Source organism: Takifugu flavidus, chromosome 14 (assembly GCF_003711565.1).
Source record: "Takifugu flavidus isolate HTHZ2018 chromosome 14, ASM371156v2, whole genome shotgun sequence".
NCBI lineage: Eukaryota > Metazoa > Chordata > Actinopteri > Tetraodontiformes > Tetraodontidae > Takifugu > Takifugu flavidus.
Window position 1 is genome coordinate 14,816,619 of NC_079533.1, and position 19,000 is coordinate 14,835,618.

Genomic DNA, 19,000 nt, shown 5'->3' on the forward strand with positions numbered 1-19,000 from the left:
GACAGCATCTTCTGTACATTAGCATGGAGATCCAGTCATCAGCCTGCCGGGCCTTCACGACCTCAGTATTGTGGACAGGTAGTTCATATGGGCTCTGGGATGGATTTTTACATTTTAGAAAGCATTCCTGTAACAGCTGAGGTTGGCAGCATCATGTCTTAGTTCAGCTTGGAGGTCAAAATGTAATAAAACCTTTTTTTTTTTCCTTTTCTGAGTCTCCTTAGAATGTACCGCACATATCCTCTGCAGCAAATTGGGAAGCAAAAGTTCAAAATAGACACAAAAAGACATTTAATGGGTTCGTGGCTGCCATTCATCATCACAGTCCTAGTTTGCTAGCACAGAATCCACTCTGGCTTAGCAGAAAGATTTGGTCCGTTTTCTCGAGCACTTGTCACCTCTTACCTGAACTGGACCCCAGGTTTTAACGAGATCAGCCTCTAATGTAAAAATCTTTTTAAGGTGTTCTGGTTTTAGGTTTTTTCCTCCACAGTATATGCAAAATCGTGCTAATGCATATTTATCTCATCATCAATTTTTACTAAGGCATTATATTTAGAAAATAAGCAAACCACTGGGATTTGATGATCTCTGCTGGTTTGACTCGAATGTAAAGTTCAAACAGTGTAGCTGAAAGTCATACCCGTTTACCTGCATGAAAGCTGCAACACAAACAGTGGAACAAAGAGCATAAGCTGACCTCAAAGCCCACACAGGCCACCGAGATGTGGAGAAACAGAGTAGCATGCAGGTCAGCAAAGCCAAGGACATGCTGCAATGTTGCACCAAAAAGCAGAAGAATAATCCACACTCCACACAAGAAAAACATTCTCCTGGCCTTGTATGTTCTCACCTGCCACTTAGTTGCTGCATCCTCACTCAGTTCCTATCTTCTAAGTCTTCTGCCTTGGCCTTTTCAGAATCCCCAAAACATTTGCAAGTCTCCTTTATTTTCCTGTTTTCCTGTTTCAGACTTTAGACTTTTTGCATTCCAGATAAATCAAGTGTATAAAATCATATTTCTTTGTCTCATTTTTACTCCAATAAGCTGATTTTATCAATATTCTGGAGCTGGTTTACTTGATTAAAGCAGGAAGCAAATCTGCATCTCAGGGTCTCACAGCTGAGACGCTTTATGAAGAGACAATTAGTGCAAAATCACAATTCATGTTGAAAGCAGAGGTCTCGCTGAGTAGGGTTGTTCTCCTTAAAACTTTGGAAGGGAAACATATTGAAATCTTGTGGATATAGGAGTACTAGAAAAATATGGTAATTTCCTCAGGAAATAACCACTAAAAGCCCCACTAAGCAAAAGGAGTTCCTCAATGATGTCGCAGAGGTGATGACATGCAGGGGGAACATCTCCTTGATGTTGACAGGTCTGGGCCGGTGGTTTGGACATCCGGTTGAGTTGGAGGTTGAGCTGAAGGGCTGACATCCAGTGGGTATCTACCCACCCACACACACACACACACACACACACGTAAAAAATCTGTCAGCAGAGACCTTTGGCATCAAACAGAAGATATTTAGAGAGCTTACAGACAGCCTGAGGCATTGTGCATTTAAGTTGCAAACTACTAATTCATTATTGAGTGCAGATGTGCACGCGGGAGGCTGAACGATCAGTTTCTGCTATAAATCTCAGGGCTTCAGAAAATAGGCAGAGGCGGATGCTTTACGGTGGAGCGAAGGTTCAGGTGCAGCCGGAGCTCTCATGAATAACACGTCTAGATTTCTCATGAAACTGGTTTGTGATTAGTGATTTGCTCTGTTCCAGGCTGGGAAATGACCCCAGCTTCCACGAAGCCTTAGCCCCACAATCTCCTCTGCCTCACGTTCTAATAAAGACTAATGTGTTTGCCGACATCGGCTCGCTCTCATTAGCGTGATTAATTGCCTCCTTGCAGTTGGTAAACACTATGAGCAGAACTGCAATGTATTCAGCGAGAATGAACCAATCATAATTAAATACTCTGATCTCCCCACACAAGCTCTCTTCACACACTGGGGTAATGTTCATTGATTCATTTTGCCTCACTTCCTGTCATTAGCAGAGTGATGTAAGCGTCACTTTGTGTAGGGTGAAAACTTATAAAGAGCCAGAGTCAGGCTGATAATTGTCAGTTTTTAATGAGTTCCTTTATTGCGCGGCGGCATTCCTTTTCCTCGCGTGTTTGACACCGGCGTCACGAGGCCCTCCTGCCCTTGCTGCAATGTCACATTTAACAGCGTGTAGGGCAGATCTGCAACACAATAAACACAACGACCTTCATAGAGTCACGAAGATTATGAGAGGGGAAGAAATCAATGGAACGTTTTATTTTTAGAATTGGCAATAAAGGGAGGTGGACAGGGATTAGGAAGCTGGTGGTCACAGTAGGAGCCTGGAGGTATCGGGGGGAGTTTAGGGACCGCCAAATATTCAAAACTAATGAAGCCATTTAAGTGTTTAAGCTGCAGTGTTAGGTGACCCTATAGAGAACAAATGAGCACGTGCAGCGTGAAGTATGAAGCCTGGATACGAGAGTGAAAGAATGAGGTCAGGTGAAGCATTCCTGTCACATGCTCACTCCTACTCTGATATTTGTGGCCTTTCCCTGATCCTCAAGGTCTTTATTGTTAGAGATTTATTCATAGTGAGGAACTGAGGGATGTGAGGATATGAGGACGGAGGGTTCCAATGTTTCATGCGCTTAAAATTCACCTTTTCAAAACTGTCTTTCCTGCAATTCTGAACATTGGGAATCAAAGCCCCCCTCCCCTTTGCTGTAGGTCTCATTCCAGAAGCAGTTTCATACAGAATCTTGGTCCTCCTCCTTCCAGTCAAGTCTATCACTTCTGCAGTTGGCGTGAAGATAAAATAAAGTTTGCAGCAACTGAGTGAAAGGTCAACTGTTCAACTCTCTCCCTCAAACGACCATATTTGAGCTTTTGGTAAAGAAGCTGTCAAAGTCAAAGTTACATTTAATATGTTGACTGCTTCAAGAATGAGTTCCCTTCAGGCCAGCAAAGGCGCTAAGGGTTTGTCAGCTTATGAAGGAAATGAAAAGAACTGCAACGTTCTCCTCAACTGACATACAATGGGCTTTCACCCAAGGTCCGTCTCTGCGATAGGAACTCCAGCAACCACAGAAAAAGGTTCCCTACAAGATCAACAAAAATCTCATTTTACCGAGAATTCTCATATAAACAGAGTTAAAAACACATTTAAATAACTTAGGAAGCCTTTCCTCCTTAGTGACGCCATTAAACCAGACGGTTTCTACATGTGTTGGTATAATTAACTGTTCAGAGTTGTAGTTAGTTAGTGGTAGTTAGGGTGGCTAAGAAGATCAAACCTCCAGAATGCTGGTAGAGAAGAATCCTGCAGAGACGTATAGAAGGCCAGTTCAGTGGCTGGTTGCCTTATTTCATAAATCTGCCACCAATGTATCGACCTTTCAAATAGAAAACCTTTCTGCCAGTGCCATAAGCATCCATCCATTGCTTGAAACACTCAAAGAAGGGCAACGTGGCCCGTGGACGCACGGCCAGGGTGTGAAGGCTCCTGCAGCAGTCTAATTAACAGGCGTTTGGTTTGCATCAGTGTTTAAATGTGTGTTAATGATGCTGAATTAAAAGCACTTTGTTTGCAGTCATTTGTATGTGTCTTAGACTGGAGAGGTGGGGAGAAGCCACTGTATTTATAGCGCGTGATGCTAACGATCTGTCTGTCCGTGCTGTCTACAGAGCATCTGAAGGTACCGCTGGAGGAGTACATGAAGCGGATGCCAAAGGTCCGGATCCTGAGGACCAAGAAGAGAGAGGGCCTCATCAGGACTCGCCTGCTGGGAGCTTCTGCAGCTAAAGGTGAAGTCATCACCTTCCTGGACTCCCACTGTGAAGCCAATGTTAATTGGCTTCCTCCGCTGCTGGGTGAGTTACACGTGTTCCTTCTGTGTCTCATGTCTGCTGCTTCATTTTTCTTTTTCCCAGTAGCCCCAACCACAATGAGCGATGCACTTCCTGTACACTAGTGGAGGTTCTCACTGCTCTGGTGTCGGTCAGCCTTTTCCAACATGGCCTCTTTACAAAGCTCTCCATCACAAAGATGTCCTCTCTCAAATTGACACCCATGCACACGCACACACACACACACACACACACACACACACACACACACACACACACACACACACACAACACACACACACACACACACACACACACACACACCACCCCTACTGTGAGACTAAGCACCTTATCTTGTGGTTGTTGGGAATTTGGGAGGCTCACTTTTCCCAATTACCCTTTTTCCATTAGGGACCAGACCAGTTCAGTCTCCCAGCATGGCACCATCACAGGCTGAACCATCACACACACACACACGCACAGACACACACGTGAACATGTTACAAGCTTTTGGCATACAGAGAAAATAAGGATTGAAACTGTTATATTATCCATCGTCCATCTTTTATCACTTTATCCCTTAATGAGGTTGGAGTATATTATATTATATTATATTATATTATATTATATTATATTATATTATATTATATATATTATATTATATATATTATATTATATTGTATTGTATTGTATTATATTATATTATATATATTATATTATAGTCTTGGTTGGTCTGACCATTGCAGATTTTCTCTTAAATTAAATTTTGCTGTTTTTCTTTCAGAAGAATACTAAGTTATAAAAATGTAAATACAGTTATATACAATTTATATATTTAGTATCATTCTTTCAGCTTATTTAGATAAATAGAAACAGAACAGCTGGTTCTATTGTCAGTAATTAAATATTTATGAAAAGAAAATGATTTTTTTTGTTATAAATTAGCATGGTTTTGTAATTGGAAAATACAAAAATGTGTTTGGGAGCCAATCATCATGCCTACTTTCACTCTCAGACCGAATCGCCCAGAACAGGAAGAGCATCGTCTGTCCGATGATCGACGTCATCGACCACGACAACTTTGGCTACGACACTCAAGCAGGAGACGCCATGCGAGGGGCATTCGACTGGGAGATGTACTACAAACGCATTCCCATCCCAGCGGAGATGCAGAGGGACGACCCCAGTCAACCCTTTGAGTGAGGATTAAAACATACACAGATTTACTGAGTTCTGCGGGAATTCCACACGATCTTTATTTTTCACATTTCTATAGTAACAGGAGCAAGTAGAGCAGGCATTTATCTCCAGGTGATACGATGGTGCAGTCGACAGCAGCTGCTTTGTTCATTTGCAAACAGATAGTTTGGGTGGGTTATGTGTGTGTGTGTGTGTGTGTGTGTGTGTGTGTGTGTGTGTGTGTGAGGGGGGTACACACACAGCGCAACAGCCCAGGCAGGTTTGTGGCCCTGGTTAATTCAAAGGTCACTTTGTACAGTGCGCTTAAACATTTCTTTGTTCACTCTCTAAAAGGTCAGTTTCATTGCGATGGCTTTTACTGCTCGAGTCCCTCCATCAGCGCAGCCCCCCCCCCCCCCACCCCCCCCATTCCCTCCCATCCTGGTCAAATGATGCAACGCCTCAACAGCGAATGCTGCATTAACAGTCACCTTCAGCAAAATAGACTCACTTACTTATTAATAGTTGTGCTGGCTGATGTATAAACATCTCAGTCACATGTTATGAGATAAAAGACAAATCTGCGCTTTGTTTGAGGCTCTCACCATAAATTTAGGCATTTTGTTAAATGGATATAATCTGTATACATGAGAAATAATATAATAATGACTATGCTGGCCTGGACCATCTTAAGTTAAAGTCGTGCTAGAGGGAAATGACATTGAGGCTTAAGTGATGTTTTAGGCGTGACAAATATCCTGCAGATTTCACCTTTTCCTGCCCGTCTGTGGGGCAGATCCATGTTCTTTGACGCCAGGCAGTAGAATAGAAGCGAACACTCCAAGCTCCACTTGGCTGGTGCACTGCAGCGCGATCTAACTATGGAGAATGTGTCAACACATGAATTAAACATCCAACTTGGTTCTCCTACTCACAGCCACACTGTAATGCACCGGAAGTGCTGCCAAGTGTCCGTTTGCGGGTTTAACCATGCACAAATGCAGAGCTGCACACTCCATGGAGGCACTTCAACAGCAACATCTGTCAGCCGGTGACTGCTCCTGCCCACCGTCTAAATCACAGTATTATCTGCTTCTGAATGCACAAATGACATTTCATTTCATGCTAACACAGGAAAGTGTGATGGCTGACAGAGGAGGGGCTGAACAGTGTTTTATATAGAGTGAGTTTTCTTAATTAAGGTGACATAATAGGTAGGCATTAGTTAAGCTGTTAACTCTATCTGCCCCTTTGCTGCACACTGCCTCCGCAGTAATTAAGTCCTGCTTGGTTTCAAATGGAACATTTGCTCAAACATATCAAAATATATCATTTATGTGATTTATTTTTTCCTACATCGAAAGGTTATTATTAGTGGAGAAGCTTTATGAACATCCCATCTCTTTCTGGAGTCAAATATTATCGTGGTTGTCTTTATTTTTCCCCTTTGACTCTGGGCAGAAATGTAAATATATTACGCGTGCTGTACCGGAGCTAAATAGTGAAATGATTTCATTCCACTTTTGGAGAGCGTGTTCGTTTCTCCTCCTTGATTTGCAGTTAATGGTTCTCCCGTGGTCATCAGCAGAGAAATAGTTTTTCCTGTTGCGATGCAGATGATCCTGACTGACCCACAGACGAAATAATTCCGACTCCGCCATGCACATAATATCTCCAAGACGAACTGGAAAGTTGACTGTGTGCTGTTGCTAATTGAGCAAAAACAGTGGTTCAAACTCATTAACTGGTCGATATGAGGACAAATTCCCTGCAGGAAGCTGCAACAGCTGCATCCTGTCTTTTTGGAGCAGAGCTTTGGCCACAATATTTGTGCAGTCCTGTCATCCAATATACATTATTACTAGGAAAATGATTGGATTATAGTGAACGTTTCAAACAAAGCCATTTAATATGACTTATAAATACTGTGCAGTTGGTATACAGTGGGGCCTCTACTTACGAATGTCTCTACATACGAAATTTTCAGGTTACGAAACGTCTTAACGGGAAAAAATTTCCTCTTGTTACGAAAGAAATTTCAGGATAAGAGGTCAAAAATACGCTACCGCTGCTACTCGCAGCTCGCAGAGTTTAGCGAACGCAAACATGCTTGTAGCTGCTTTGCCATTGGCTATCGCCTAGCATCTTCCTGTAATCCCATTGGCTAGGAGGGACGTCAATATGTACATGTTTGTGTGTATCCCAGCGTCTTCTTCGTCGTCTTCGGGATTTATTGTGGGTGTTTGTATGATTGTCCATTAGATGGCGGTGTTACCACAAGTGTTAACGTTCGTTGCTAGTAATGACGGCTAATGTAAGATTAGCCTGTAATAAAGTTCATTTTGTTCCTGGAGAAGCCTTGCACTGAATCCCTACATTTATTGTAATCTAATTGTAACATGTATTTGTTACATGTTTTGATGCATTTTTATGATTTATAAAAAAAAAAAATGTCCGAATTTTTGGGGGTTTGGAACGGATTAGGGCATTTACATGGAAAGTGCGTCTCTACTTACGTAATTTTCAGGTTACGAAACAACTTCCGGAACCAATTAATTTCGTAAGTAGAGGTCCCACTGTATTAGGTGTGCACGAGCAAACACTCATGTTCCATCAGCCCAACTCTCTTGTATTTTTGGTTATTACGTAATCAGCCGATGAGCTCCGTGGCTACGGAACTTCAGTCGTGTGTGTTCGTTGCTAGATTCCTGTTATCCCTTTCGCCCTCAGAGAAGGAAAACAACAGAAAGACGGCTGTTATCGCAGCACGACCTGTAACTGCTCAGCGCTCACGCGGCGTGGGAAGCCCTGGAGCGCTCCTCGCTGCTGCCTGAACGGTGGCTGCCCTGCTCGCCCTTAATTGATCCTCCTCTGGGACGTCTTTGGCGAGGGAAGACTACCTGCTGGCTGCATGCCTACAATCTGCTGAGAAGCTTGTCACTATGACAACCTACTGTTGTGTATTGCGATATTTTTTTTTTGGGGTGCTGTGAAGTACAAGAACACCCCCGTCTCTTGGAAATTGGGAGGGAAGAATGTGGTAACAGCGTCCAAATAAGGCCGTGCTGGTGAGAGATTGTCACCAGAAAAACTGGTGATGAGAAAAAAGAAATAAAAATGCGAGTCTTTGGGCTCTAGAAGCTTTATATCGAGTCCACACGGACCGACAATGATGCTCGGCAGATATCTTCAGTACATGACCATATCTACCGCTCCATGTCTGATGGAGAGATAAAAAAAAAGAGCACATAATGAAACTTCAGCTACTGCTGCTGTCTGCACGCAGGCACTTTTAGTTCCATATATATTTTTATGCACCTGCTGCCCACTTGTATTAATATGTTACTTGATTTAAAGGCCAGCGCCTGCCCAGGTCGTTTCCTACCAACTCCACTCTTAGTATCTCAAATAAGTAGTAAATTTAAGCTGCTGTGCACCATCTGCAAATGTGCACGCTCAGTGTTTCCCTAATGTGGAGGAGCACTTGCAGGTTAGCTGGCGAAGGGTCTGGACAGTATTTCAGCAGAAGACATAAATAGAGACGCTTCATAGAGACATACAGGGCTAAAATTCTGGGAGGCGCACAGTTTATAGCCCCGTATGGACGCCTGTTCCTGAATATTTCACATACTTAAATTATGTATTTTGCAGATGTCACTGCTGCTGTTTTCCAAAGCAGAGAGCAAATACTGAGCTGGTGTTTTGTCTTTTGGCTGTGGTGCAGGTCACCGGTGATGGCGGGCGGACTGTTTGCCGTGGACAGGAAGTGGTTCTGGGAACTGGGAGGCTATGACACGGGTCTGGAGATCTGGGGAGGAGAACAGTACGAGATCTCCTTTAAGGTAAAACCAGAAAAATGCCACACAGTATATTTTGGCTGTGTGGATGACAGAAGCATTTCCCACAGTTTCATCTCATTTAGGCAGTTACTGATTTAGCAAGGTTAAAATTTTGGGCAGCATTTTTCCACCATTAGATGCTGCTATCAGCTCATACCCAGCTGTGCATCTTAAGTCTATTTTATGCCCTCAGATATTCAATTTGGTTTCCTTTTTATTAAGATCCCCATTAGCTGATAGAGCACAGACAGTCGGTCTCCTGAGGTGAAAAGATTAACAGGCTCTCATACTAATCCCCACCACCAAACTGCTGCTCCCACAGATAGCCAGGCCCCCGCCTGAATGGCAGAGCCGCATTCACTTCAGCAGCTAATCTGACACTTTGTCCTGGCCGCGCTGGTGTGGGAACAGCGGGCTTTTCCAGCTCACACAGTGAAATAATGTCGGGACATCCAGACACACAGATCGTCACGGAAACACGACCTCACAGCTACTGAGGGGGAGAACGTGACACAGCAGGCACATATTTTTACTAAACCTTAATATATTGAGCCAAAAACACGATTCAGTAAATACATTATCAGTGCTCCACCATTTGAGTTATGGCAGCTAATAGAGCAAAAAACAAACTTTTTAAATCCGGTTCATGAAGTGCATTATGACCTGAACATACATCTTCAGGCTGTGGAGGGTGTAGACGACAGCTATTCCATATTGTGTTCTCCGAAGGTCTCAGCAGGACCATCTGTTCAGGTAGACGGGCTTCGCAGCTACGTTAAACCTGATGTGTAAAATATGCAGATGAGGTTTTATGTGCCATTACTCCTGTATGCGTTTATGAACTCACACCATCTTTACTCTGCCACAGCCCTCCAAAAGGCAAAAGCCTTATTTACATAATAGTTTACAGCCAGTCCATTCACTGCTCGCTTTCCATTTTTACCTTCTGTGTTTTCATTTTCTCCACTTTCCACCGAGTTGTTGTCTTCAGAACAAAAACCCATTTTCCACCCTGCGTTTGACTGTAAGTCCTCTTTCTCCTCCGTCCTATTCTTTCCATTTTTGCCTTTTCTGTAGGTTTTATATACGATTGTACAGCAGGAAGGGTTGGGATTAGGGCTCACGGTTGCCGTCGCCTCATTCTTCTCTAAAACCAGAAGACTGCGGAAAATCGGCACGACTTTGCAATTTTGGTTCAGAACTGGCACACTATTTCACACTTTTGTGCATGCGCGTGTGTGTTTCTGCAGGTCTGGATGTGTGGCGGTCGGATGGAAGACATCCCCTGCTCCAGGGTAGGACATATATACAGGAAGTATGTCCCGTACAAGGTCCCTGGTGGGATCAGCTTGGCCAAGGTAATTCTTCACAGCGGAGTGGTTCATAATTTAAATACAGTAGAGATCAGTCACGCTCTCCCTGTTTAGAGTGATGGTGTGACATCAGGAGTTCAGTGTCTCCTCACCTGACAGGTGTTAAAGCTTTATTGACTGTTCCAAGGATGACAGTTTATGCAGCGTAGAAGTAGGTGACCTCAGGTGGCCAGTAATGATTTCATCTGCTGTCACCAGCTGCACAAGAGCAAGTAGTTTTCTAGATAATGTTATGAAGTTCTTTGGCTTTTTATGAGATGTTCCACTGTTAAATCATTGCCTGAAGTTTTACTTTCATGGCATCAGCAGGAATCCTTGACAACTGCTCAGTGTTACATAAAATGGGAAAATATTCAATTTTAACTGTTAATCCAACACGACTGACTGTCAGTTTTTATGCATCGTTTCAACGGAAAGGTCAAAGTTCTGGCTCATGTTTATAATGTCTTCTGACTGATTTTGTCTGTTTTCTTCCTTGTCTTTAAAAAAGCATCACTATCATGTCACTGAGGTTTTTGAACAAAAAAAAATATTAAATTCAGCAACATCCAATTAAGGTGTCAGTTTTTAATGACATCTTATCAGCCAAGTGATTATTAGTGTTCTGCAGTGTCCACATTCAGGAGCAGGTTTAATCACAGATGGGAAACAGTTTAAAACTGTGTTAAGATACAGCTGCATGTGAGAGCAAATCAGTTTCAACCCCAGAAATCCTGCAACTTTCTGTCCGTGCATCACCTCTGAAGCATCTGGGGGCTGAATACATCAGATAAAACAGGTGAAATGACCTGAACAAATGTGCTAGCATTAATAAATGCAAACAAATAGACCCATCCAAACATGTCTGTAATTAGTGTTGCAGAATAACATTTTTCTGTCCTGCGTCCTCTGCTAAGTGCTCTCCGGCTCCTCTCATGTGCACAGAAGCACTTTATATTCAGCTCATCATCCACAAACAAAACACCAGAAGGGAAGCTGCAGAGTGCCATCTACACTAGCTACAACATATAGCCTCTGCAGGTGTTGCCTTGACGAATGAGCTTAAGTTTCTTTCTTCCCTCTGTTCTTCTGACCGCCGATTCTCAATGTGAGGAACTGTCTAGAGGAGCTAAATCATCCCGCGCGGAGCCATTATGCGTGCCTCAGCTACGGCACTCCTGGGCTTGGCAGGCCTTACGAATGCTGATCATTCTGGGATGACTTGTTCCTGCGGATTTAGGAGAACATTTACAACCGACAAGGCCCCAACCAGTTCCTCTTTAATGATTCTGAGTGTATTTTCACATGTTTTGAGCGGACAAATACGGCCACCAGTGGAAACAACGCTCCCATCCCTGTCGTCCTCATTGCAGGGACTGGGAGGGCCATTACCTATACGCGGGAAGCTAATATACATTCTGAGAGGTGGCTGCTGGTGAAAAGTCTGCTCTCTGTTGATTCTCTTTGCATTCAGAACCTGAAGCGGGTGGCTGAGGTGTGGATGGATGAGTATGCAGAGTATGTCTACCAGCGCCGGCCAGAGTACCGCCACCTGTCGGCAGGAGACATGACACCCCAGAAGGAGCTCAGGAGCCGACTGGGCTGCAAGAACTTTAAGTGGTTCATGAGCAACGTGGCCTGGGATCTGCCAAAACACTACCCACCTGTGGAGCCTCCCGCTGCAGCCTGGGGAGAGGTACAGCTCATTCTCACAGCCATACGTCTCAATCAGTTAGCAACTTTAGCATAAAAGGCTCTCTCTTCTGTGTTTCCTTTGGAATCAGCATTAGAATCCCCCCATTTTGTAGGTGACCTTCTCAGCAACCCCCTGCATTCCCATTCACATTTAATAAAACAGTTTTTGCGATAAAAAGGAATAGCGATATCAAAGGAATTAGTTTAGAGACCAACGTCTTTCTTTTGTTTGATAATGTCAGCAGTTTCTTTTCCCTCCCCTCAAAGTTCTGTGGGAAACTTGTTCGACTGCCTGAAGGCATCAGCTCTGGCTCCTGAAATCGGCCCATCCACACTGACCACGCTGTGTGATCTTCTCATTTACATATTAAAAGTCCCGTGTTTGCAAATCTTTGTTCTCCATTATCAAGTCAAGCAGAGGAAATGGTTCAATCTTCAACAGTGTGATAAACCGCGACTCCGAGTAGCTTTCCCCCGGGAACCGCAAACAACAAACAATGATAAAATCTGTCCGCAATATCAGCTCTCCTGCATGCTGAGGCTATGGAACAGCGTGATGATACATCAGGATTTGTGTAACTCAGGTGGGTTGTCCATCGGCTTAGTATTTAAATGACTATCCTTACTATCAAGACTATTACTATCAAGATTTTTTCCCCTACGTCTGGTATCGTGGTTTGCTAATGGCCAGGAAAACCCACACTGTGATTGGAGAGCATGCCAACTCCAGCTAGGACGTTAGGATGCCACTCATTGTTGCGAGAGACGAAAGTGAGAAATGTGCAAGTTCAATTCCTGTGGGTGAAGGACACTTGCAGGTGGAGCACATCAAGGGGAGGCAGACAATTACATGGGGGGGGGGGGGGGGGGGTCTGAAGTGAAAGTGAATGACAGAAAGAAAAAAAGAATCCAGATTCAGGCTTCTAAAATAATAATTTTCCTAAAAGCACAGCTAAACCTCTGCGTGTGCGCGCGCGTTTGTGTGTGTTTGCAGATCCAGAACGTGGGTAGCGGATTGTGTATGGAGATCAAACACTTTGTGTCAGGGAGCCCCATTCGCCTGGAGAACTGTGTGAAAAGCCGCGGCGAGGTGGGCTGGAGTCACGGTCAGGTGAGGCCCATTCAGCACTCTTCCTCCAGGGACCCAGCAGCTCGGCGCGATGCTGCATGCGTCAAGTCTTCTGCTGCAAATGTATCATCAAAAAGCTAGGTGGACATGTCCAAGCCAGGGGTGATGGTCCTCTCCTCGGCCTGTTGTGTCAGAACACCTTGGACCAGGGGTCCCATACCTTTTCCCTTCTCTGATAAGGGGCCGGGGTCAGTTTGTAACAGAAAAAGTGTGAGGATTGCAGGAGTGCCTAAAGGTAAAAATGTATTGTTTTCAAGAAAGCAAAATCAAATAACCCTTTCTGGATTCTTCACAGAACAAAAGTCAGGAATTAAATAATAACACTATTAATGATATTAATAATAACCAAATAACCCTCTCTACGAACCTATAGTTAATAATGAAAATAGTTCATAACGGACCAAATGTGGAGGCGGGCCGTATCCGGCCCACGGGCCGTAGTTTGGGGACCACTGCCTTAGACTCTTGATGGATCTGATGCAGTAACGTGCACGTAGAGCTGCCGCCAGGTCTCATTGTAAGGATGCAAATACAGGCATTACTTCAGTGGATCAAAGGAGAGAGCGTATCTGGGAAACGACTGGAACAATGTTTATTTGATCCGTGTCCCAAACATTAGTTAGATAAGGGGCGGGGCTTATGGCCCTCAGCTGGAATGTGGTGACGCATAAATGAGATTTTATTCAAACAAAAGAACTCCAGCAAGCGGCGGAAGCCATTGGTTCAGGCGTGACGGCGTCTGCGTGCTCTCCGCAGGTGTTGACCTTTGGGTGGCGGGAGGATATCCGGGTGGGGGACCCCATGCACACGAGGAAGGTCTGCTTCGATGCCGTCTCGCACAACAGCCCCGTCACCCTGTACGACTGTCACGGCATGAAAGGGAACCAGCTGTGGCGCTACAGAAAGGTTGGTGTGTAGATCATTCTGTGGAATCTTGAGCCATGTTTTAAGGGACAAATTGAAATTAATTCCACAACCAACATTGTGATATCAGATTTCCAATATCTGGGAACAGAAAACAACCTTCCTGCCTAATTTGATAAACCACTCTGAGTCTGTACACCTGTATTAGGAAGAAACAATGCATCTGTTTGATAATCCATGTTCCCAGAAACCTGAATCAACAGCTGTTCAGAGGCTCTTATCAGACTTTGGTGCTCTTTATCTCCGTACTTCTGTTAAGAACTGAGGATGAAACATCTCACAAGAGAACCATCAGGCGTTCCATACGTTGTTTATCAGAGGGTCTTTTTATGTGTTGCAATTATTGTCAGATCAATGCGCCTTTTATCCTTTTTTAATTCATTCATTTCCCTCACTTGTGCCAGGAGATGCTCTCTTTCGACTCTGTTTCCCAGCAACAGAAAAAAAAAGAAAAAAAAACGAAAGCTCTGTGGAAATCTGACCAACACAGCCACATAATCTTAGAATTATGAGCCGCTCTTAATGACTCACTGTTATATCTGTCGTTGCTAAAAGGAGAGATGACGCTATCTCTTCTAGCAAAACGTTTTAGAGCGATCCGCTTCCGATGCTGTCCGTCAAACCCATCATGTCAGGATGGAAAGCTGCAGATAATGGGGAAAACGGGCCTTTCATTTCTCTGCAGGACAAACGTCTGTATCACCCGGTGAGCAACAGCTGCATCGACAGCAGCCCGAGCGAAAGGAGGGTCTTCATGAACACGTGCGACCCTGCGTCCCTCAGCCAGCAGTGGCTCTTTGAGAGGACCAACGCCACCGTGCTGGAGCACTTCAATCAGGGCCACAACTGAGGCGCCGCGACCGGGACGCGTCCCCCAGCGATCACGGAGCAATGAGAATCTTTCAGCAGGTCACAAACGCTCGTTTTCAGTCATCACCAGAAAGACCAGAAAGGTCTCATTTCAATGAATTGAATTAGCGTCTTTGCAACGCAGGTAAGGGGTTCCGAGCGAAGGAGGTGCTGGTTCAGAAACGTCCCCCCTGTGCTACACCAGTGATCAGACACACAGCATCTTTCAGGATCCAGCGGAGCGGCGTGAGCAGTGTGTTCAGGAAAACAGGTAACCCAACATGAACTTTAGCCTTGTGAGAGGTGAAAAGACTGATAATTATTCTGGATTCTTTGCTTGTCCAGGGGGGGAGGAGCCCGCCCGTCCTGCGGGAGCCCAAAACCCCAACAGCATTCTCGGAAACGGAACCTTTGATGGCCTCTTTAAAACTCCCGAACCGGAACTCTAACTTAAGGAGAACTTAAGGAGTTTATTGCCTCGTCTCACCATTTAATCGTTGCCTTAAATAGTTACTGCTATGGGAACAAAGCTGCTCCCTTTGTTTCCATCCGAGCAGCTGCATCACCTGTACGGAGACTTGACTACCACTAACAACAAACATGGAGGCCGCTGCTGAAAACACACCTGTCGGACTCTGGCTGCACTGCGTGTGGATGCAAAGCAAGAATATGCCTTTTCCCAAACAACAAAATGTCTACAGTCACCTTTGAAATACAAACATCTATTTTTTTCTACTGAGAAATAAAGCGAACGGTTACATTTCGAGTAAAATGCTTTTTATTTCACACATGCTGCCGCTGAATCGTCTGTAGGTTTGGCGGCGGCGGCGGCGGCGGCGGCGGCTTCGCCTGGAGCCTTTGGGCTCCACCAGTGTAACCAGTAAGTGTTTACCAGATAAACACACAGGGATGAAGCCAGAACACTTGAAATAGCCTCTGTCAGCAGATTAAAAGATGGCACGGCCCAGTTTAGCCTCATGTGTAGCCTCTTAGATTCATCTGTAACCTGCCACCACACTGTTGCTCTGAGCCTGTTCATCTGGAACTCTTTGACTCAGAACAAGTCTTATTCCTCCTTTGATTAACAGCCTGACTCGCGCTTTGCGTAGGCTTGAACCCCCCCGAGCCTCCTCCGCTTTTGTAATTTGTAGCTGGAAAAGTTAAAGAGATATCAGAGATCGAGTTTAATGAAAAAGATGAGGACTCTGATGGAGGCAAACTGTCATTTGCTCTTGTTCTTGCTTTATAAATCATGGATGTCTTTGGAGGATCAGTGAAGTCGGCAACGTTCAGCTTCTCATTCCCGCAGCTGGAGGAAACGTCGGCCGACGCTCGCGGCTCCTCTCTGATGTGAAAGTAGTTCAACACGCGTGATGTGAGTTTTTGAACAAAGGGAATATTTTCATTCCCTGCTCTTCATCACCGACACTTTGACATCACCAAACAGACAGACGGAGGTGGATGATGGGTCATCTCAGCAATTACTAAGAGTCCAGGGCTAAACCACTACCGATGCTCTCTGTCCAATATACCAGAGGGTAGGAGAGCCGCTGTCGTTTAGCACGTCACCTCCATCGGCCTTTGCTGCTAGCAGCGTGAGACGGAGGGATGGAGCAGCCACCAAAACAGAAGCCGAAATCGTAAAAGATAAGTGAGTCCTGCTGTCACCCAAATCAATTTTCCCTCATTGTTACTGGCGTTTATCGCTTCTTCCTGGAAAATGTTTGCAGATAGCGGCCGGGATGAAAAGCAACTCGTAGGCTTGCGTGATAACGAGGCTAATAGAAGTATTATGTTGAAGATAAGGCTGAAAGAGTCCTCAAACGCAACGTGAAGCAATTCCTGCTGAAGGTGCAGATTCCCGCCTGCTCACCGCCGTGACTAATAGCCAAACATCCCTCCTGGCATCGGGCTCCTTTGGTCCTCCAGGAGGTGTGACAGCTCTGCCCTTCTCATAATCTTTCATCTGAATAATTACGGCTAACCTGCGTCTCCACGGGGCTTCGCAGCTATTCATGTCCTCACCGTCACACGTTAATGGACATCCGGGAGCGTGGCGGTGTCGCAGCGCCGGGCTCTGGTCTCCTGGGACTCAGGTGTTCGTATTTCAGGTCAAATCCTTTGACACGCTTTGCTGGGTGCTAAAGGAGACTGGAACTCGCAGGGGCGAAGTTGTGATTTTTGCTGTCAGCTCATGTTTATTCTCATTGGAGGAGATGCTGTGTGTGTTTGTTTGAAGGGAATGAACAGGAACTCAGAGGATGAGCTGATGCTGAGCATCAGATGATTGGTCTTTCTGCATGGGATGCAGTTTGTCAATTAGAAACACACTCCAAGGGCACTTTATCTTATGTTATCATCTGGATGGACGCCACTGAAAGCACTAAATCACATTTCCTCTTCAGGAAAAACACCTGAGCAGCAGATTGCATGCAAAAAACTGTAATGTTTTTTACTTTTTATCTGCTGATAAGGCACACTTAGAGGGCACTTTATCTTCTTTTTACTCATTTAAACTGTAACCTTGAAGGTAATTTATTATCACCCTGGCATACACTAAATATCATGTAGAGTACTGAAAGAAAACAAGATATACTTCATTGATCCCACTTGGGGAAATTCCATTTTTCAACATAACTGCCAGTCAGATTATTGCATTTTCCTGCTGGAAAAACAGCCAGGAGGACACTGTTTCACATTCTGTCCATTCAAAGGGCACTTTTTCTTTTTGGTTTGCTTCTGCAAAGGCCTCCTCAAACCTTATTTTCTGCACAAAAGTTGTGCTTTCAACAACAGAGGACATGAGGCACAGATTTGAGCTGACACGCCATTGAATTTTTGAAACTGAAGGTCTTAAATAAACATTTTTGTGAGCTGGCAGGATACACCATTGATCTCACACACAAAGCAAATACCACACATAAATATTTCAAATTCATTTTTTTCCCATCCTGCCGTCCGTCTGACCACTGGTGACTTTGTTGGAGATTGTGGCCCAAACCGGTACTGCAACCACATTCTTTCGCGCATAACTGGCAACCCGGAAGTCTCAAGGCACCTGACCTCGTGATCGGTTAATTACGGGCTGATAGATTGAAATGAAATTATTCCGGCTGGACTACTGTTAAAACTCAAAGTCGAGATGATCCTTTAATATCACATTGGGGCCGTTTTATGATTACTTTCCCTAGATTTCTTCCATACAGCTCATTTAAACACCTTTTGTTATATTTACATCAACCCATTCAGCCGAGCAGTGGTTCTGGTTCTTTGGAATACCATCAATGATTTCGACAGTGATGAGCAGACACTGCAGCTCGTCGTATTGCATTCAGTCACTGGTTGATTGTTGTGGACAAACGCCCGCTGTCAGCTCCATCATTGATCAGATTTATACTATGGGCTGCGTATTCCGTTCAGGTCGCCTGCAGCAGGCGTCCATCCAAAAAGCAGCGCACGTACTGGAGCCAAGCTGATCTCCAGCGGCTCCCCGGCAGAGAGGAAGCCATAAAGAATGTCAGCCTGAAATTACAGCTTACGTAACACAACAAGCGCCGCACTGGTGATTTTTGCATTTCGAGTCCATTTAAGTACAAATCAAATATTTACGGCCGCAGTTGGTGTTTATGCTCAGCCAGCCGCTTGTTTTTTATTTCTTTTATTACCCTCACTTGACACGGAAATTGAACTCCACTGTCACCATCAGTACCAGCTGTACAACGATAACCAGGACGCGGAGTGTTTAAGCGCCTTACATATTTTAGTCCGATGACTTGTCCATTCAGAATTAAATTAAAGCAAAGCAAACAAACTTGGAAAGGGCAGAAAAATGAAAATAATTAACTTTTTTTTAAAGTTACAGTGTGATTCTGGCTCCCTCCACCATTCATTCAGCCCTGAAACTCTTTCATTATACCCGCACCTGTAATTAACAGAGATAGGAGAGAGGAAACAGGAGCTCTCACTCTCATACAATGTCGCCCAGCACAGAACTGGCTGCATTCGCGTATCACAGCAACCTGAGCAGTGGTGAAAAGGTGGATGGCTTCATCATGCCAGATTATGTGGGCACGAATCACCGTCCATAACTTCATCTTTATCTGTTCTTCCTTCAGTTTTCTGTGGTTTGTAGTCATGGT

At 44.5% G+C, this 19,000-nt stretch overlaps 1 protein-coding gene across 1 annotated transcript in view; it reads left to right on the plus strand.

Moving 5' to 3' along the window:
* LOC130537770 (polypeptide N-acetylgalactosaminyltransferase 10-like) overlaps positions 1-15,633 on the plus strand; it is a 32,135-nt gene extending 16,502 nt beyond the window's left edge. The window contains exons 5-14 of the mRNA XM_057054788.1: positions 3,733-3,918; positions 4,910-5,093; positions 8,798-8,915; positions 10,163-10,270; positions 11,739-11,960; positions 12,954-13,070; positions 13,845-13,994; positions 14,698-14,921; positions 15,007-15,132; positions 15,207-15,633. Coding sequence (XP_056910768.1) covers positions 3,733-3,918; positions 4,910-5,093; positions 8,798-8,915; positions 10,163-10,270; positions 11,739-11,960; positions 12,954-13,070; positions 13,845-13,994; positions 14,698-14,862 — 1,250 coding nt within the window. The 3' untranslated portion in view covers positions 14,863-14,921; positions 15,007-15,132; positions 15,207-15,633. The remainder of the gene's footprint in view (positions 1-3,732; positions 3,919-4,909; positions 5,094-8,797; positions 8,916-10,162; positions 10,271-11,738; positions 11,961-12,953; positions 13,071-13,844; positions 13,995-14,697; positions 14,922-15,006; positions 15,133-15,206) is intronic.
* The last annotated feature ends 3,367 nt before the right edge of the window (positions 15,634-19,000 follow it).